The 22170-nt window shown below is 45.0% G+C and overlaps 1 protein-coding gene across 1 annotated transcript in view; it reads left to right on the plus strand.

The window, feature by feature from the left end:
- Positions 1-22170, plus strand: part of pde9ab (phosphodiesterase 9ab) — a 92373-nt gene that overhangs the window by 18218 nt on the left and 51985 nt on the right. Inside the window, exons 4-6 of the mRNA XM_059957268.1 lie at positions 163-233; positions 11515-11596; positions 12160-12241. Coding sequence (XP_059813251.1) covers positions 163-233; positions 11515-11596; positions 12160-12241 — 235 coding nt within the window. The remainder of the gene's footprint in view (positions 1-162; positions 234-11514; positions 11597-12159; positions 12242-22170) is intronic.

Here is a 22170-nt window from a genome sequence, read left to right on the forward strand (position 1 = left end):
TTCTACGCAGCTCTCAATAAAAAGCTCTTTAGCCTGTGACTTCACGGTTTGCAAAGCTTTGCAGAGAATCAAAGTTTTTCCCAAATTTACGTGACACGTGATATCACCACACAGGAGGCTCTCATAATTTACCATAGTTACTAATTGCTTTCTCTCTTACAGAATTTTCAAAGTCAATGACCTGAAAACTGAAATCTCAAGTAGACTGGCAGCTTTGGAGAAGAGAGTTGAATGTAAGATTCCACATATTTCTGAATAGAAAATGAAATGGTGGTGATAATGATGAACGTTATGGCAAAAAAATACTGTTCAATGTAAAGATTGGCACATACTTACAGCAGAAAAATTAGTGGTAGTCCAAAATTGTTAATATTTCCCTAGTCAGCCTATGGTATTGAAGTTAATTAACAAGCCACTTTTGCCATCCTGGATGAGGTCAGGACTACACATGTTTCATTAGAAAATTTCTTGAAGTTGGTCATGTAGCTGAGAAGGGCAAGAAGGACCAAATTGGTAATTGTTATATTGTTATATGTATTGAGATACAGTGGAAAAACTTTGTTTTGCACGCCATCTTTACAGATGATTCCAAAACTTTAGTACATTCAAATAGCGAAAGGGGAGAAGCAATAACATAATAGAGTGTTACAGTTACAGAAATAAGTGCAATGCAGTTGAATAGGCAAGGTAGAAAGGAATGATAAGCTAGATTGTGAAGCCCAAAGTTCATCTTTATTGTACAAAAGTCCCAATTCAATAGTCTTACAACAGTGGGGATAGGTGTTCTTGTGTTCTCAAGCTTTTGCATCATCTGCCAAAGGAAGGTGTGAGAGGAGAGAATGACCAGTGTGGGAGGGGTCTTGGTTTTGTCTGCTTTTCTGAGGCAGTGGGAAACTTTGATAAAGTTCAAGGAGGAAAGATTATATTTTGCAATGGACTGACCTGCGTCCACAGATGTTTGGAGATTCCCCATTTTAGGAAAAATAATGCTATATCAAACAGCCCAATTCGTGCTTGGGGAAACAGAATGATAGTTCAGAGAGCCTTGAAAAGGAGGGGTCAACTGTCAGCCTTGATTGGGATGCACTTGTAACACCTTCTATTTGCTGGACTCTGAACATCCTGAGGAACTCCATCTTCTTTTTCTAGGATTTTGCCTCAGTGAGGAATGTGCCATTCCATGGTGTTGCAGTGTGCAGTGTTGTGGATTTAGATTCAATGTTGAATGGTGAAGTAGACTACCAGCACATTACTGAATCATGCAGAGGAAGATCTTAGCTTTAATCCCTAGTCTATGAAGAATTAATTCATTTCTACTTCAGTATCTTAAAAGTGCTCCCTATGCCTATATCTCATTGTTGCATTTTGACCTGAGTATGAATGGAATTGCAGAAAGTACTTTGGCTGAAAAGTTCAGAATGTGTGGCACAGTGGAATAACTGGTAAAGCTGCTGCCTTTCAGCTTCAGTGACCCTGCTTCAAGATTGATAAATCCCCAGGGCCGGATATGATATACCCCAGGTTGTTGTGGGAATTGAGAGAAGAGATCGCTGGAGCATTAGCTATGACCTTTGAATCCTCTTTGCCTACAGGGGAGGTGCCGGAGGACTGGAAAATGGCAAATGTAGTTCCCTTGTTTAAAAAAGGTAATAGGGAGAAACCTGGGAATTATAGACCAGTGATTCTTACATCGGTGGTCTGCAAACTACTAGAAAGGATTCTTATGGAAGGATCTACAAGCATTTGGAGGAGTACAGTCTACTCATGGATAGTCAACATGGCTTTGTGAAGGGAAGATCGTGCCTCACGAGCCTGATTGAGTTTTTTGAAGAGGTAACAAAAGAAGTTGATGAGGGTAGGGCAGTGGATGTGGTCTACATGGACTTTAGCAAGGCATTTGACAAGGTCCCTCATGAGAGACTCATCCAGAAAGACATGAGGCATGGGATAAGTGGAACGTTGGCTGTTTGGATAAAAAATTGGCTTAAAGGAAGAAAGCAGAGGGTAGTTGTGGAAGGAAAGTATTCTGCCTGGAGGTAGGTGAAAAGTGGAGTGCTGCAGGGATCTGTCCTGGGACCCCTGCTATTTCTGATTTTTATAAATGACCTGGATGTAGAGGTGGAAGGATGGGTGAGTGAGTTTGCGGATGACACAAAGATTGGAGGAGTTGTGGATGGAACTGCAGGTTGTCGAAGGTTACAAGAGGATATAGACAGGCTGCAGAGCTGGGCATAAAAATGGCAGATGGAGTTCAATCCGGTTAAGTGTGAGGTGATGTATTTTGGAAGGACAAACCAGAAGACTGAGGACAGGATTAATGGTCAGTTACTAAAGAGTGTGGATAAACAAAGGGACCTTCGGGTTCAAATCCATATGTCCCTCAAGGTCACTGCACAAGTTGATAGGGTAGTTAAGAAGGCCTATAGGATGCTAGGCTTCATTAACAGGGGGATTGAGTTCAAGAGTAGAGAGGTCATGTTGCAACTCTACAAATCTCTGGTGAGACCGCACTTAGAGTATTGTGTTCAGTTCTGGTCACCTCATTATAGGAATGATGTGGACGCTATGGAGAGGGTGCAGAGGAGATTTATCAGGATGTTGCCTGGTTTGGAGATCAAGTCATATGAAGCAAGGTTAACAGAGCTGGGACTTTTCTCTTTGGAGTGTAGAAGAATGAGAGGGGACTTGATCGGGGTCTACAAGATTATGAGAGGCATAGATAGGGTGGATAGTCAGTACCTGTTTCCCAGGGCACCAATAGCAAACACTAGAGGGCATATGTACAAAATTAAGGGAGGGAAGTTTAGGTGAGTTTTTTTTTTACACAGAGGGTTGTGAGTGCCTAGAATGACTTGCCAGGGATGGTGGTGGAGGCTAAAACATTAAGGGTATTTAAGAGCCTCTTGGACAGGCACATGGATGAAAGAAAAATAGAGGGTTATGGGGTAGTGTGGGTTTAGTACTTTTTTAAGGATTATATGGGTTGGCACAACATGGAGGGCTGAAGGGCCTGTACTGTGCTGTAGTGTTCTATGGTTCTATGGTTCACTCCTGATCCTGGGTGCTGTCTGTGTGGAGTTTGCATGTTCCTGCTGTGACTAAGTGGGTTTTTTCCCCACTTCCTAAAAGTAAGCAGGTTGGTAATTTACTTGTCCATGATAAATTATTCTTGGTGTGGAAGGAAAAGTACAGGCATTGATAACTGACTGGCAGAAGGCAAAGAGTAGGAATAAAGGGGCCTTCTCTAATTGGCTGCTGGCGACTAGTGATGTTCTCCAGTGTGTGATGGGCATTCACTGTCCAGGGCCACGGGGTAGTTTTTTTTTTGCCAAGCTCAGCTTTCCAACACAGCAGTTGAAACTTCTAAAGATCAAAGAGCTGTTTTTGAGTAAGTTAAACTTCCAACCAAGATTCTTTGTTCATCTTCTTGTTGGAAACAGGAGCTGGTCTTCTGTTTTTACTGTAAATGGCAAGCAATAATCAGTCTGAAGTTAAAAGAACAGCTTTGGGCCCAGCAGTAGTGTAGCAGTTAGTGCAATGCTATTTGGGAGACAATAAAGGGGCCTGTTCTGGTTGGCTGCCAGTGACTAGTGGTGTTCTGCAGAGATCGGTATTGGGACCGCTTCTTTTCACATTACGTGTCAATAATTTGGATGATGGAATTGATGGCTTTGTGGCCAAGTTTGCAGATGATGCAAGATAGGTGGAGGGCAGGTAGAATTGTGGAAGCAGAGATTCAGCAGAAGTACCTAGACAGATTGGGAGAATGGGGAAAGAAGCGGCAGATGGAATATATTGTAGGGAGGTGTATAGTCATGCACTTTGGTAGAAGGAATAAAGGTGTAGACTATTTTCTCAACTGGGAGAAAATTCAAAAAATCTAAGTACAAGGGGACTTGAGAGTCCTTGTGCAGGATTCCCTGGAGGTTAATTTGCAGGTTGAGTCAGTGGTAAGAAACAGAGGATGATAGGTTCTTAATTAGTAAGTACATCAAAGGTTATGGGAAAAGGCTGGAAAATGGGGTTGAGAGGGATAATAAATCAGCCATGATGGAATGGCAGAGCAGACTCAATGGGTTGAATGGCCTGATTCTGTTCCTATGTCTTATGGTCTTATGGATTATAGTTGAAATCTGCAGCCATGGAAAGGTGGCATTCCCATTAGGCAGGTAATTGAGATCAATGTGCCCTGAAGGCCAGAATTAGGGCTGTGGTAAGAAGAAACTGGTGGGAGGTTGGTCTGCTGTGACCTCCTAGAATAACAATCTCCACTCATTTAAGCAATGTAGAAATAAATTTCATTTCCTCATAAGATGTGGCAGAGTGAGCTGCACACCAATATCAGGTTATAGGGAGGTTATAGCTGTCTTTCAATCGGGATTAATTTGTGGTTGTTATCAACAGTAGAAATGGCTTCATGTCGCAAGCTTGTGCAACATAGAACATGCAAGATGTCTCCCCATGTGCTGACTGTATTCCAAAGATTACATCCCTCAGCCCCCAACTACCATCTCCACCCAGTTGGTACTTGCAAGGCAGCAGAAATGTAGTTCTATAAGACCTCTGCCATTTTCCTCAAACATTCTGGTGCTTGTATGTTTTTTTTTTCAACTGCAGTGGTGTTCAGTGGCTGGGGTAGAGCAGAGCTGTGACCAGATGTAAGAGGCCAGGGAGTTAGGGCAACCCATGGCCTTCAGGATCCATCCCTCCAGCTGACCAAGCTATCTGGAAGTTTGGTGTCCTGAGAATGTTTGTCACAAATGTTGCTTGGAGATGTGGCATTTGATAGTGTTATTGCTGACTTCCCAAACATGTCTGGTGCTCATGCGTCCATAAAGGACCACCTTAATGGGAGCCCTTGTGAATACATGTGCACCAAGCATGCGTGGGAAGCCAGCCATGCTGGCAAATCCCACTGAATTCTCTGCGTCAACACTGAGGGGTGTGGCAGAAATCTGCTTCTGCTGACTGGAAAGATCCTGAGGTGAAGGTATTGAGTCAAGGTGGTCTTGACCACTGGCATGGAAATGTGATAGAAGGAGCATATTCTGTACCTCAGTGATAGCATCATTAATAAACCCAAGCATTGCTCTTTGAAAGGTTCCATAAAATGTGGTGTCTGAAGATACTAAGGGCAGACTGTCTGTCGATGGGCATATATCTGCCTCCTCAGCTGAGGCTCTTGACCCACCTTGCTGTGGCCAGTCATTGCTGTAACAATGCTTTCAGTAACTGTTCAGTGTGCTGTGACCCAGTTGAATGAGTAACTCAGCAGCTAAATGCTAGCTGTAATCACACACTCTGTAGACTTTGTAGAGTACTTGAACATCCTACAGTGAGTTCTGATGCTTCAAAGTTCCTTTAAGTAACAGAAAATGCAGCAAAGTAGTTGTAGTTGTACCATGATGGTAAATGAAGGTTGTAGGTAGGACCCAAAGGGTCCATTTCATACCAGTAAGGGCAGAACAAGGTGTCAAGTTCAATGTACATATGTCACCATTTACCACCCTAAGATTCATTCTCTTGCAGGTATTCACAGTATAAAGAAGCACTATTGATTCAATGAAAAACTGAAGAAAACAAAAATAACCAATGTGCAAAAGAGAGCAAATCCTGCAAATTCAAAAAGGGAGGAAAAAATAATAATTAATAAATACTGAGAATATGAGTTGTAGAATTCTTGAGAGCTTGCAGGATCAATTCAGTTTTGGAATGAGTGAAGTTCTCCACTCTGGTTCATGAGCCTGGTGGTTGAGGGGTAATACCTGTTCCTGAAGCTGATGGCATGTGACTTAAGGCTTCAGTACCTCCTTCCCAATGGCAAGAGAAGAGAAGAGAAGAGAGTATGTACTGGATGGTGAGGATCCTTGATGATGGATGCTGTTTTCATGCAACAGCACTCCTTGTAGATGTGCTCAATGGTGGAGAGACTTTACCTGTGATGTGCTGTGCTGTATCCACTACCTTTTGTAGGCTTTTCTGTTCAAGGGCATTGGTGTTTCCATACCAGGCTGTGATTCAATCAGTCAGTGTGCTCTGTACCGTGTATTTACAGAAGTTTGTTAAAGTTTTAGGTGGCATGTCATACCTTCACAAACTTCTAAGAATGTAGAGGCACCACGTGCCTTCGTTGTCATGGCACTTGCGTGCGCCCCGACAGATCGTCTGAAATGATAATACTGAGGAATTTAAAGTTATGGACCCTCTCCCCCTCTGATCTCCTGATGAGGACTGGCTCCTGGAGCTCCAGTTTCCTCCTCCTGTAGTCAATAATCAGCTCTTTGGTCTTTCTGACGCTGAGTGAGAGGTTGTTGTGGCACCACTCAGCTAGGTATTCATTCCCCTCCATTATGCTGACTCAGCACCACCTTTGATTTGGCCAACAACAGTGGTGTTCAGCAAATTTAAGTATGGCATTGGAGCTGAGCTTAGCCTCACAGTCATAAGTATAAAGCAGGTCGAGCAGGGGGCTAAGCACACACCCTTGTGGTGCACCTGTGCTGACGGTGATTGTGAAGATGTTGCTGCCAATCCAAACTGACTGGGGTCTGCAAGTGAGTGACATCGAGTGACCAGGGTTGTCATTAGACACACATCTGAACACTAATATCCACAAAATTGCCTGGTCCACTTTCCTGAATGGGCTTTATTTCATGTAGGAAAAATGATTAATGAAGTATTGGACCCATAGGCTTTATAAATAGAGAGTGCAAGAACAAGGCAGTCATGACAAACCTTTGTGATAGAAACATTAGATTGGCCACAAATGGAAGATCTTATCTGGGCACTGCACTTTGGAAAATAAGTGAAGGCTTTGAAAATAGCAAGATGAAAATCTAATTTTTTACAAATAGATTTATTTAGAACCTGGAATGTATTGCAGGTAATAGTGAAGGCAGATTCAATTGTGACATTCAAGAGAGCTGTGTAATTATCTTTTGGGAAAGAATCTGCAGGGTCTTGACGAGAGGGACAAGCTAGATCACTCTTGCATATGGTCACAACAGATTCAATGGGCTGAATAGTTTCCAGGGTTGTAACCATTCTATGAAACAATAACCAAGGTGATGTAACCTGGGAAAAATTGTTCAATTGCCTTTGAAATAAACAAGTGCTAAGGTAACCGATTTCTAGCCATGAGAGTGAAAGCTTTTTTTAGCAGGCTTTTCTCTCAATCTAAGACAGGCTGTGAAATTGTGACGCTGATCTGCATTAGCCAAATATAGTGGCCTGCTTGGTTGCTGTGGTTATCATAGTTGTTGGCCAAGCTATAATTTGCATCAAAATCCACAGGGCTACAAACAAAATGTAATTGCGCCAAACACTGCAACCACAGCTGTTTCATAAAACTCCTGCTTACATTGCTGCCAGATGGGAGAGTCACAAGAGTTTCGACTCAACTCAATAACATCCCTCTAAAGCATTTAGAAATCAGGTTAAGTAGAAAGGAAATCAAATCCAACTGTTGCATTCTGTCAATCACAGTCCTTTACTAGAAAGCTGGCTCTGGGTACATATTCTGCTTGTCCTCTTGACCCTGGCTCACATTCCAGACTAATGGTTGAGCCATGTACCAGACAACTGGATACTGGATTATTGGAGTTTACAGTAGATTATCTGTAATTACTCCTACCCACAGGGAGACTGGAGGTTGCTTGAGTCCAAAACAAGATACAATGTTGCTTCTGGATCTCCAAGGTTTTTCCACCTCCTCTGATGTCTTGCCTGCTAATTAAATTTGTATAAATACAGTACTGTTGTCTATACTCACAGTGCAAGGAAGATCTTTCCACTTGAAAATCAGAAAGACTGCAAACACTAGAAATCTGAAATAAAAACAGAAAATGCTGGAGAAACACAGCAGGTCATGCAGCATCAGTGGAGGGAGAAGCAATCTGAGACACCTCATCAGATTAATTGACTTACTTAACAGATTAACATTATATCAGCAGGACATAAACTTTTCCTTTAATCAAACAATCCATCGGTTTGTTCATGTAGTGGTGGTAATGCCCTATGTGTAACCTTTCTCCGCAGAATCATTGTAACTACTGCACCAACCTCACCACACCTGTTGGCATATAACCCTGAATCTTAGCAGGTCACTTTTAAGATATTCCATCGTGGACAGTCCCTTGATCTTGAAGACTAAGTTTTGGGCAGATCAGAAGATGTTTCAGTTTTCACTAGCCTTCTATAAAACCATAAAATATAGGAGCAGAACTGGGCCATCCACCCCATCAAGTCTGCTCCACCATTCCATCATGGCTGATTTATGATCCCTCTCAACCCCATTCTTCTACCTTCCCCTGTAACCTTTGACACCCTTACTAACCAAGAACCTATCAACCTCCGCTTTTAAGTACACCCAGTAATTTGACCCCCACAGCCACCTGTAGCAATGCATTACACAGATTCACCACCCTCTGACTAACGAAATTTCTCTGCTTTTCTGTTCTAAAAGGATGTCCTTGTAGCTGTGCCCTCTGGTCCTAGACTTCCCCATTAAAGGAACCCTCCTCTCCACATCCACCCCAGCTAGGCTTTTCAATATTCCATAGGTTTCACTGAGATCCCCAACAATGGTCAACGTCTGACTTTTTGTGCTTGTTTGGAACTCCCCACAAAGCACAGTACAAGGAACACAGTAGTTTGGGATGAGCCATGACAAATACCATTGTAACTCTTTACAGGTCATCTTAGAAATATTCCAATAGAGTTCATTGACAGTGTGAGACCCTTGACTGTGCATGAAGGATCAACAACAGTGAAGCAAGGTGTTGTTGCTTGTTTCTAAGTCCTGTTAATGAGGCATTCCATCTAATGATTTTACAGTCTGTTTGTATGGGAATCATCATTCTCATTATCTTTTGGGGCCTGGAGGACATGCCTTGTTGACCATTGGCTTGTGGTCAAAGGTGTTTCTCTGTACAAATCTTTCTACAAGAGACAGCTGTTATGACCAGGTTCAAGTGAATGGAACATTTTATGGCAATATTGCCAGGTCCATCCCTCAACACCAGTACAACACTCCAGTTGGTAGTGACACTTGATGCTTGCATATCCAGAGTCAATATGCACCTAGATCCAGCCACACATAGGATAAATCATGATGGGTGCAGTTTTCCCATCTTCCTCTGGAGGTTCATGAATGCTTCTACAAGTGTGAACCAGCTTTGGTCTCCAGTACATTGCAGGATCTAGGTATGGCCCCACATGCATCTCATGGAGTAACAACTAAAGCACCTCACTCCTGATGATCAGGGTCTTTCTTGCAATCGATAGGTAGCGCTGGTCCCACAATCTCAGATTCTGCTTCTCTTTGGCTATATTTGCCACCCAGTTCTCAGTGAAATCACTGGCCCTTCTGAACTCTATTCCTAGCACCTTTAGATGATCTAACATGATGGTGGAGACCAGCTGCCAAATAACAAGGCCTCACTTTCATTGTGATCCACTCTGGCCCCTGAGGGCATTTAAGATTGGTCAGAGGCGCACATCAGTCTGTGGGCAGATTTTGCGTCTGAGGAGGAGGCAACTACATCATCAATACATACTTCCCATTACATTGCTGGCATTTAGGAAGTCCTCCATCTCTGGCGGAGTTCAGGGCTTCCTTTCAGTAGCTTCCTCTCAGTTTTCACTACTGTCAGTCATTCAAGTCCTGGGTGGAGACTCAGGAATACCATTGCACTCAGATGCAGAAGGGTTCTTCACTGCTGTCTCTGCAATAATTTTGTTTTACCGTTCAGAGTTGTTAGCCCTGAGGTGAATCCCCAAACCTAGAGGACTGCTGGACCACTCTTACTCTGGCCTCTATCCTTTGACCTTTTTGACATGAGTGACCCTACTAAGAGCCAAAGCATAAAGCCCTGACAACAAGGTTGTGGTCCTCTTGGAAGATGTCATCAATAAACAGGATAAATTTGACCTGTGAGTCTCCATTTCCTGGAATTACTTCAAATGCCTGCATCCTTTCTGCTGAATTTGGCAAATGTGTTGATACTACATGTAACCAGGGCTTAGAAGAGAGAGCAGCCTCGCCTAATCAGATTTGAAAATATAAATTATATAATTACCACCCATTAATTAGGACTGTGCCACTAATATTTGCAGAGAACAATCAATTCTAATTGCAGATTTCCATCTCAGACCCCATTATGTGCAAATGGGATAGTTCATCAAAAACCATCTCATGGTCCAAGCCAATTAATAAAGTCTCCAACCCAATCCCCACTTGCCTACAAATCTACGCATAATTAACCATATCCCAAGCAGTGCAAGGCGATCAGAAACCTTCTCCACCTAGTATGGGACTAATCTGATCTGGGATCACCAGCTCCAGAGTACGTTTGACTCGCCAGTAATGTCCTTCTACCAAATTTTATAATCCACATTAAACAGAGAGACGACTTCTTCTTCCACTTCTCCTTTTAGGTGAGGGTAAAGATGCCTTTCCACCCATGGATTCTGGAGCACTGCCAGTTAGAAGTTTAGCTGTAGGTTCCTCAAGAAAGTTATGACATAGCTTAATTCAAAGATTCAAAGTACACTTATTATCAAAGTATCTATGCAGTTTACAACCATGAGGTTTGTCTTTCCGCAGACAGCCACAAAACTGAAAAAGAAAACCATGGAACCCATTCAAAGAAAAACATTGAACCCACAATGCGCAAAAAAAAGAACAAATTGCGCAAATGGCAAAAAAATGAGTGAAAAACACAGAATAGAAAACTCCAAACCACAAATTATTGAACCAGTCCAGGTATATTCAGCTCTGCTCAGTTCAATCTAGCACTGTGTTGTTCGCTAACTTTAGGCTGCAGAGCCAGTCTGCCCTGATCAAAATTGCACAAAATAGCAACAAAAAGGAGTGACCAGAAACCAGAAGCGCATCAAAACATGAATGAACTACAGAGTCCAATTGACAAACTGCATTGATTGAACTTTTCCCAAGACCCAGAACTGCGGCAGCATTGAGCAAGAGGGAGAGAGGGACCATTCAAGCTCAAGGACTTTCCTCTGGGTGCAGTGGATGAGAGGGAGAGAGAGAGAGAGAGACCATCACACACAGACTCCTTCCTCCAGCAGTAGTGAGCAGGAGGCTGAACACTCACTCGCCTTGATGAATTCAATCTTCCTCGATGGTTTAATCAGTGAGATCTGTGAGAAATGGAGTTGATCATAGGCTCACACCCCATCTCCAGGCTTCTTGGCTTCCAGGCCGCACACTTCGCTCGAAGCCTCACCAAACTCACTTGGAGATAGCAAAGTGCCAGATTGCTCAGTCGGCCTGAAAACACAGCAACAAAATGTAGATTAAAGGCTCCAAGTGCAGCAGAACCACATTTGAAAGAAAAAGAAGTGAAAGAAGTAATTTTGTGAACCATCTGAAGGATGTCGTTTTGTGTGCTGGCACCATCTTCTCCAGAAATAATCTGGAAAAATGTTTGGGTTCAAATATTTTGGCTGCACCTTTTAATATGCTAATTTTTACTTTCTTTTCGTTTCCAGTGGAAGGATTAAAGGTGGTAGAGATAGAGAAGTGTAAGAATGATTTGAAGACACTTAAGGATGAATTGTCTTTGGGAAACAGGTGAGAGACATCAATGATTGCATTCCAATTTATTCATCATCAGATTTCTGAATGGTCCATGAACATTGCCTCACTATTTTGCTGTCTTTTCGCGCTATTTATTTGTTTATTTATGTTTTTTATTGGGACTTAATTTTGAAGTATTGTACTGCACTGCTGCTGCAAAACAACATATTTAATGATATATGTCAATGATAATAAACCTAATTCTGATTCTGATTCTGAATGATTATTGGGGGGGGTGCAAAAACTAATTGCAGCAATGCTACAAAATGTGACAATGGGCTACAAATTAAACTTGCTCCAGAGAACTCCACAAACCATCTTCAGACACTGATGTGAGACCTTGCACATCCACCAATGAAATCCAAAGGATGAAACCCACACCAGTGCCGTGCTCCCACAGTACGATGTAGGAGTCTCAGTCTACAAGTTTCTGGAATGGGATTTGAATCTATAAACTCTGACTTGGAAAGAAGGATGCTTCCATCGAGCCAGAGTTAACAACACACTGTGGACCACAGCTGAGGTTTTCTAATTCTATTAAATTTTATTTCTGCCAGGTCAAACACACCTTGTAAGCATACATTCATGGAGGATCCTATAAAGTTGACACCACAACGAGATGTTCCAAGATATCCCAAGGTAATTGCCCAAATATAGTAAATCTACTGGGATTCTGCAGGCACAATATGATGAGACTGCTTGTAATGAATGCTACCCACTGAAACTATCGCTGTTAACCTTGGCTGATCAGAAGGAGAAGTGTAGCAAGAAATTTAAGAATGGACAGAAAAGACCGAATATAGGCACAAGAGGGTAGACGACAGAGTGGATTTACAGCGGGGAAAGAGGGAGCAAAGTGTATGAATCATTTTCTATGGAATGTGAAAGAGTGCATATCAGTCTTCTGTGTGGTTAATGCTTGTCTGCTTAGCTTGTTGACTTTCAGACTGCACAATATCGAAAACCTTTATCTCTGGGATACCAGTCCCCATCTCTACCCCTTCACTGAAGTTGACATTAGTTGAAACATGCTGAATTACCTATGTAGCTGGAACTTAACCAGCATAAGCCCCACAAGCTAAGGGTGCAACATTCTAAGGGGTTGCCCTATTTATGGGGCACAACGGCAGTGTAGCAGTTAGTGCAACGCTGTTGCAGCTCAGGCCCTTCTGGAGTTCGGAGTTCGGAGCTCAATTCCGGTGCCGTTCTGTAAGGACATCCTCCCCGTGGAATGCGTGGGTTTTCTCCGGATCCTCCCATTTCCTCCCACAGTCCAAATATGTACCAGGTAGGTTAATTGGCCCATTCTAAGTTGCCCCATAATTAGGCTAGGGTTAATCAGGATTTGTCAGGGTCACTGGGGTGGCATGATGCAAAGGGCTAGAAGTGCCTACTCTGCAATATATCACGAAATAAATAAATATTTCCAGAATTAAGTGGGAAGAATCCTACTGAGGAAATTGGGATTATTCCTTTGCAGTCGACGTAACCATCTTAGTGGTGTAGGAACTCATCGAAAGTCTATGGAGACTGCACTTTCAGGATGAGGAAGATGCATTAAAGAGGTCACATAAGGATGATTCATGGCAGGATATCATTATCTGCTTTTATTCCAGTGAGGAAGCTTTGAGCAGTGGCATTTGCTGGAATCACTGGCTTCCCACAAATGCTGACAGCCATCTGTTGTACTCGTGTGCTCGTGAGAGATCCACTTACTCTTTTGTCAGAACAAAACTTCAAGCTAATCAACATGCTAGACCATCAGCTGTTCATCATTGTCAATTCAATGGTTCCAGGCAGTACCCTTGATGCATTCATTCTTGGGTAGAGGTTGCTGCTGTACAGAGAGATAGACCCTAAGGAATGAGTTACCCTCTCTTCCCTGGCTTCTCCACTCTCACCACTACAAAGTCCTTCTACAATGGAAGTCACACGTACCAGAATGGTAATGGGGAATGTTGTTGGCAAGTTCGCTGTACAATTCTGAGATCTCCATCAGTCAGTGTCCACTCCTGTGTAACCCAAACAGGTGTGCAGATTTCAGCATTGCATGTTAACTGTGGCACAGACCAGCTAAATGCAGGAAGCATCATTTTATGGCACTGAGGCTCTCTCCTCAAGACCTGTGGAGAGAGTAGGGGGATGAGGAAGAGGGACACAGGAGGAGGAAGCCCTAAATGAGGACTCCTGGACCACCTGCCCCCAGGGGGACGCAGGAAGGCAACCAATGCAATAATGAAAATGGTGCACAAAGAGGCCTCTCAATGCTAGACTGAGAAGTAAGTCTCTATGTGGAGTGGGACAGTAACTTTAAATTCCTTGGCATTATCATATCAGAGGATCTGTCCTGGGACAAGTTTGTATGTGTCATCACAAAGAAGGCACAACAATGCCTCTACTTTCTTAAAAGTTTGTGTAGATTTGGCATGTCATCTAAAACATTGACAAACTTCTATAGATACACAGTGGACAGTATCCTAACTGGTTGCATCATAGGCTGGTATGGAAACACCAATGCTCAGGAATGGAAAATTCTACAGAAGGTGATGGATACAGCCCAGTCCATCACAGGCAAAGCCCTCACCATCCTTGAGCACATTTACAAGAAACACTGTCACAAAAAAACAGCATCAATCATCAATGACCCCCGCCATCCAGGCCATGCTCTCTTCTTGCAACTATTGGGCAAGAGGTACAGGAGCCTTGGGTCACACACCAAAGGTTCAGGAAGAGCTATTACCCTACAACCATCAGGCTCCTGAACCTATGTGGATAACATCATTTATCTCAATTCTGAACTGATTCCACAGTCAGTTCAAGAACCCAGCAACTCATGTTCTCAGTATGACCTATTATTTTATAATTATACAACTTGTCTTCTTTTGCGCATTTGGTTATTTGTCCGTCTTTATTCATGTCTAACTTTCATAAGTCCTATTGTATTTTTTCCTGTGAATGCCTGCAAGAAAATTAATCTCAACGTAGTATTTGGTGACATATGCGTACTTTGATAATAAATTTACTTTGACTTTGAATTTCAGTCTTAGTAACTCACCAAGATAAAGGAATTCCATACAATAAAAATACTTCCACAAGCACCTTTCTGCCAAATCAGTTAAAGTAATCACCCTCCCTCATCCTCCTTTTCCACCATTATGTACCAATCACGGAAGGACTGCATTATCCACTTACTGCAAAAGCTTTTGCAGAACCAGTTCCCTATAGACTAGAACCTAACAAATAGAGCAGGATGCTCCACAAAATTCTCCCTGACTGTTCCTCATTCCATGTCTATTCATTGTTTTATCTTTTAAGTTCATTGTACTGCTGGTCAACATTGATGTTTGGTAGGAAAAAGAGACCCATAAATGAATGAGGACATCCTGAAAAAGTTCACATTTTCAGTTACAGTACACAAGTCTCTTAATCAGCAATAAGATCAAACTTACTTGATTCCATTCATGGGTAATCTAAATCCAGGGATTAAGATGGATGTCGCCAGGACTTGAGTTATAGAGAGAGGTTGGGCAGGCTAGGTCTTTATTTCCTGGTGTGTAGAAGATGGGAGGAAATCTTATAGAGGTGTATAAAATCAAGAGGGGTACAGATAGTGGGAATGCAGGGTTGGGGAATCAAGAACTAGAGGGTATAGGTTTGAGGTGAGAGGGGCAAGATTTAATAGCAACTTGAGGGTCAACAATTTTTACACAAGGGGTGGTATGTATGTTGAATGATTTGCCAGAGGAGGTACAATAAAACTTTTAAAAGAGTTGGATAAGAAAGATTTTGAAAGAAGTGGCAATTCTGGGAGAATTAGTGGTAGGTCAAATGAATGGGAGCAATTTGGAAGCCAGCAAATGAGGATAAAGAGGAAAAATATTAAGGATTATACGAACAATAAACATAAAACCAGAAAAAGCTCCTTCAAGCATATAAAGAGAAACAGAGCAGGTGAGGTAAATATTGGTCTCTCATGAGGATGAGAATAGGGAATTAATATTGACAAATAAGGAACAGCAATGACATTAAACAAACAGCTTGTATTTTCCATCATATTAGAAAATACTAAAATAATTTTAATAATGGTAATAAATCAAGAAGGGATGGCAAAAGGGGAAAAATATTTACCAGAGAAGGAAAAAAATGGTCGGAAGGCTGACAAATAGCACAAGGCTGGACCTGGTGACTTGTATAATTTCACTTAACAGAATCAGTTGCAGAAGAGATGCATGCTTTGGCTGTGTGTGGAAAGTAAGGATTCTTGGATTTGTAGGAATCAGGTTGTAACTAGAGAGGAGCTGGCACTGTGGAGATTAGCAATCTATGCAGTGGTCAATTTATTAGGTACACCTGTACATCTGCTTATTAATGCAAATAACTAATCAGCCAATCATGTACCAGCAATTCAATGCATAAAAGCATGCAAACTTGGTCAAGAGTTGTTGTTCAGACCAAACATCAGAATGGTGAAGGAATGTGATCTAATTGACTTTGACTGTGGAATGATTGTTGGTGCCAGACGGGGTGGTTTGAGTATTTCAGAAACTGCTGATCTCCTGGGATTTTCATGCACAACAGTCTCTAGAGTTCACAGAGAATGGTGTGAAAAACAAAAAAAAAACACATCCAGCGAACAGCAGTTCCTGCCGCTGTCTGTAAGGAGTTTGTATGTTCTCCCCGTGACCATGTGGGTTTCCTCTGAATGCTCTGGTTTCTCCTACAGTCCAAAGGCATACTCATGGGTAGATTAGTTGGTCAATGGAAATTGTCCTGTGATTAGGCTAGGGTTAAATCAGGATTTGGTGGTGCGGCTTGAAGAGACTGTTCCAAGCTGTTAATTAATCAATCAATCAGTAAATAAATAAGTTCTGTGGGTGAAAATGCCTTGTTAATGAGAGACATCAAAGGAGAATGTTCAGACTGGTTCAAGCTGACAGGAAGGTGAAGGTCACTCAATTAACCACGCGTTACAACAGTGGTGTGCAGAAGAACATCTCTGAACGCACAACACATCGAACCTTGAAATGGATGGACTACCACAGCAGAAGACCATAAACGTACAGAAATATATTCAGTGACCACTTCACCTGATAACCGTCAAGTGTATATTAATAGCTTAGATGAAACAGCCAAGGGCATTGTGGTAAGATTTGGTGATCATACAAAAGTAGATGGGGAAACAAACTAAGGAAATAAAACTCCTCGGTCTGTGAACGAGGCAGATGGAATATCATACGGGGAAACATGAAATGACCACCTATGGTACGAAGATTGATAAAACATGAGAGAATGCAGAAATCCTTGGTACTGAAAGATCAGGGTGTCTTCATGCACAAAACATAAAGTTAGCATGTTGGTATAACAAATATTTAGGAAGACAAACAGATGTTTGCCACCATTGCAAAGAGAATGGAGTATCAAAGGAAAGAATACAACTGTACAAGATATGGTGTGATTGCACCTGAAGCACTGTGCACAGTTTTGCTACTTGCATTAGAAGTGGATTATTTTATTTTATTTATTTATTTAGCGATACACCACAGAGGAGGCCCTTCCGTCCCTTCGAGCTGCACCACCCCAGCAACCCCAATTTAACCTTAACCTATCATGGGGCAATTTACAATGGCCATTTAGCCTACCCGCTAGGTCTTTGGACTATGGGAGGAAACCTGAGCATCTGGGGAAAACCCAAGCATTCCATGGGGAGAACATAAAGAGACTCCTTACAGAGGACACCAGAACTGAACTCCAACCTTTGACGCCCGAGCTGTAATAGTTGAACTTAAGTTGAAGATGTTGCATTAGAAGTGGCTTGGAGAAATTTCACAGGGCTGATTTCTGAGGTGAAGGGGTTAGTTTAAAGGAATTCATTTGAGTTGAGAAGTATGAGGGGTGATCTTATAGAAACATTCAAGATTCTGAAGAGGCTTGATAAGGTAAATGTTTTCCCTTATAGGGGAATCTGGAACTAGAGGGCATGGCTCAAGATTAGGGACATGAATAAGGATGAATTCCTTCTCTGAGAGTCAGGAATCTTTGGAATTCTCTGCCAAGAGAACTGTTAATGCCAAATCATTGAATATATTATACAGGCTGAAACGGGCAACTTGTAAAAGAGATGAGGGCTGTGAGAAAAAGGCAGGAATTGAAGCTGAAACAAGACTGGATAATGTTGAATGATTATTTTGGACATGGTGGGAGAGAACTCTGCTCACAATAAAGTGACGTGTGTGGAGGCTGCATGTATCTGTCCCTGCTTGCGAAGGATAATCTCCCACACACCCTGTATCACTGATGTCTCATGGGCTTCTCCCTCTTGCTGGGCAGCAAGCTATTGGTGTGCTATGTGATGCACCATCAATAACTCACACTGAGACGTAAGGCGAGATATCGGCTTTTATTGACTGGAAGAAGGAACCAGGAGTGAGTGTCCATCATACTATGTCCTGGAGACTGAGGCCGAGCGTCAGGCCTCAGATCGCCTTTATACAGGGGCCTGTGGGAGGAGCCACAGGAGCAGTCAGCAAGGGGCATGTCCAGGCAGGCACATAGTTCACCACATTCACCCCCCCCTTAGTTTAAAAGAGTCCCCATGTGGCGAAGTTTCTTACAAGTCAAGTCTATCAGGTGGTCGAATCTGTCGCTGCGATCTACGTAGCACCGGCTGTGATGGCATGGATGCCGGCGACATTGGTGATTGCACAGGAGACGGAGGTTGCGCTTGTTCCTGTCCACTAGGCGCCGGTGATCCCTCGCGCATGTGCGAGGCGCCTGGTATAAATGCGTACGAAACGCCCGGTATACAAGTGTCGTGAGGAGTCTGTGTAGGGCCTGGTGAGCACGGTGTCACCTCAGGTGCAGGGTTCATAGTTACCGGAGAGCCTTCAGGGTAGTGGTCTGCTGCACCTGCGGGTGCCAGGTCGCGGATGGAGACCGTGTCCTCCCGCCCATCAGGCAAGACCACGTAAGCATACTGGGAGTTCGCATGTAGAAGGTGAACCCTCTCAACCAGCGGGGAGTATTTATTGCTCCTCTCATGTTTCCGGAGCAGCACTGGCCCCGGGGACGTCAGCCAAACTGGTAGGGTGGTCCCAGTGACAGACCTCCTGGGAAAAGAGAATAGGCGTTCGTGAGGGGTGGCATTGGTGGACGTACATAACAGAGAGCGGATAGAGTGCAGTGCCTCAGGGAGGACCTCCTGCCATCGAGAGACCGGCAACCCTTTTGACTTGAGGGCTAAAAGTGTGGTCTTCCACACTGTGGCATTCTCCCGCTCCACCTGGCCATTACCCAGGGGATTATAACTCGTGGACCGACTAGTAGCAATGCCCCTAGCTAGCAGGTACTGGTGCAGCTCGTCACTCATAAAGGAGGACCCTCTATCGCTGTGGATATAGCAGGGATACCCGAACAGAGTGAAGAGCTGGCGCAGGGCTTTTATGACAGACGTGGCAGTGGTGTCGGGGCAGGGGATGGCAAAGGGGAACCGTGAGTACTCGTCGATAACACTGAGAAAATAGACATTGCGGTCAGTGGAGGGAAGGGGGCCCTTAAAGTCAACACTCAGTCGTTCAAAAGGGCGGGTGGCCTTGACAAGTTGTGCCGTGTCAGGATGGTAGAAGTGCGGTTTGCACTCAGCGCAAATTTGGCAGTCCCTGGTCATCGTCCTGATGTCCTCCAGGGAGTATGGCAGGTTCCGAGCTTTCACAAAATGGTAAAATCGGGTGACCCCCGGATGGCAAAGTTGTGCATGAAGGGTGTACAGCTGGTCGAGCTGTGTGCTAGCACATGTTCCCCGGGATAGGGCATCAGGGGGCTCATTGAGTCTGCCAGGCCGGTACAGGATATCATAGGTGTAGGTGGAGAGTTCTATTCTCCACCGCAAAATCTTATCATTTTTGATCTTGCCCCGCTGTTGGTTGCTGAACAGGAACGCAACCGAGCGCTGGTCGGTCAGCAAGGTGAACCTTTTGCCAGCAAGATAGTGCCTCCAGTGCCTAACAGCCTCCACTATGGCCTGGGCTTCTTTCTCCACCGCGGAGTGCTGAATTTCGGAGCCTTGGAGGGTGCGAGAAAAGAATGCTACTGGTCTGCCTTCCTGATTGAGAGTAGCAGCCAGAGCAAAATCGGAGGCGTCACACTCCACTTGGAAGGGAGCGGTCTCGTCCACCGCATGCATCGTAGCTTTGGCAATGTCCTCTTTAATGCAGCTGAAGGCCGCGCAGGCCTCAGCAGAGAGGGGAAACGAGGTAGACTTGACCAGGGGGCGCGCCTTGTCTGTGTAATGGGGGACCCATTGGGCGTAATAGGGAAAAAAACCCAGGCACCGTCTGAGGGCTTTGAGGTTGGTGGGAAGAGGAAGTTCTAACAGGGGGCGCATACGGTCGGGATCAGGGCCAATAACCCCGTTTTCCACGACATAACCAAGTATAGCAAGGCGGGTGGTTCCAAACACACACTTGTCCCTGTTATAAGTAAGGTTCAGAGCTGCGGCCACTTGGAGAAATCGTTGGAGGTTGGCATTGTGATCTGGCCAGTCGTGACCACAGATGGTGATGTTATCCAGATAGGGAAATGTGGCCTTCAGTTGGTACTGGTCCACCATCCGGTCCATTTCCCTCTGGAAGACAGAGACACCATTCGTGACAGCGAAAGGGATGAGCAGGAAATGATAGAGCCGGCCGCCCGCCTCGAAGGTGGTGTAGGGGCGGTCCTCTGGGCAGATGGGGAGCTGGTGATAAGCGGATTTCAGATCTATTGTCGAGTACACCTTGTACTGAGCTATCTGGTTGACCATATCCGCGATGAGGGGTAGGGGGTACGCGTCAAGCTGAGTGAACCTATTAATGGTTTGACTATAGTCCACCACCATCCTATTTTTCTGCCCAGTCCGAACAACAACCACCTGGGCCCTCCAAGGGCTTGTGCTTGGCTCAATGATCCCCTCCCTGAGCAGCCGCTGCACCTCTGACTGAATGAAGGCCCTGTCCCCCGCGCTGTACCTCCTGCTTTTAGTTGCCACGGGCTTACAGTCAGGGGTCAGGTTGGCAAACAGCGGTGGGGGAGGGACCTTGAGAGTGGAGAGGCTGCAAGTGGTGTCAGTAGCACAGCTGGCGGCATGGTTCTGGATGGGATGTGTGTGCCCGTGTGTGTGTGTGGTCAGTAGCGGGGTATGTGAAGAAGTCCCACAAAACTGAGGATTCCTGACAGTGAGTGGTGGGAGGGGCCCGTCATATACCATAGTCACACTTTCGAGATGGCTCTGGAAGTCCAGCCCCAATAGCACAGGTGCGCACAGATTAGGCATGACCAACAGCTCAAAGTCCCGATATTCTGTGCCTTGCACCACCAAAGTCGCTACACAACCCGCCCGGATGTCTGCGGACTGCGACCCAGAAGCCAAATGGAACCTTCGACTTACCGGCCGCGTTGCAAGTCCGCAGCGTCGCACTGTGTCTGGGTGAATAAAACTCCCAGTGCTGCCCGTGTCAAACAGGCATCTCGTCCTGTGCCCCTCCACCCGGATGTCCATCATGGACCTTGCAAGCTGGTGTGGGGCGCTTTGATCGAGGGTTACAGTGGCCAGAGTTGAATCGCCGTCGGGGTACCCGGTCAGCATCGGAGGGTCGGGGGCGGGGCATGCTGACGTTGACAAAGATGGCCGCTCACATCCGGAGTACCCGGTAAGCATCGGAGGGTCGGGGGCGGGGCATGCTGACGTTGACAAAGATGGCCGCTCACATCCGGAGTACCCGGTAAGCATCGGAGGGTCGGGGGCGGGGCATGCTGACGTTGACAAAGATGGCCGCTCACAAACGGGGTACCCGGTCAGCATCAGAGGGTCGGGGGCGGGGCGAGCTGACGCCAACAAAGATGGCCGCCCACATCCGGGCATGCAAGATGGCGGCCCCCATGTTTCACCCGCAGCGCTGCACTCCGCTCGAGGTTGAGACTTACAGACCTTGGCGAAATGGCCCCGCTTTCCGCAGCTGGAGCAGGTCGCTTCTCGCGCTGGACAGCGTTGTCGAGGGTGCTTTTGTGGCCACAGAAATAACAAAGCACAGGCTTCCGACGGGCTGCCGCTGTGGTCGGGTTCGGGGAGCTCGTGGAATCGCGACTGGCAGCGGCATTGGCGAATTCGCTCCCGGGAGCCGGCGGTGGGGTCTGAGGTGTCCACGGAACCGGTGGGGAATCACGCGACTGGACAGCGTCAGCGTAGTGCAAAGCAGCTTCCAGAGCGTTGGCCGTCTCGATCGCCGAGCGTAAGGTAAGGTTGGCATTTTCCAGCAGTCGCTGGCGCATGTACACTGACCTCAGTCCTGTCACAAAAGCGTCTCGCACCAGCAGCTCCGCATGCTGTTCCGCCGTGAGCGTCTTGCAGTCACAAGCTCGGACGAGTGTCTGTAGTGCTCGGAGAAACTCAGCGCACGATTCTCCAGGCCGCTGTCGCCGGGTAGCTAAACGATGTCTTGCGTAGACGGTGTTCACCGGCCGCAGGTACTGTCTTTTGAGGGCGTCCAGTGCCCCATCGTAGGTCGGCAGGTCCCGGATAACGGAGTAAACTTTGG

Source organism: Hypanus sabinus, chromosome X2 (genome assembly GCF_030144855.1).
Source record: "Hypanus sabinus isolate sHypSab1 chromosome X2, sHypSab1.hap1, whole genome shotgun sequence".
NCBI classification, from domain to species: Eukaryota; Metazoa; Chordata; class Chondrichthyes; order Myliobatiformes; family Dasyatidae; genus Hypanus; species Hypanus sabinus.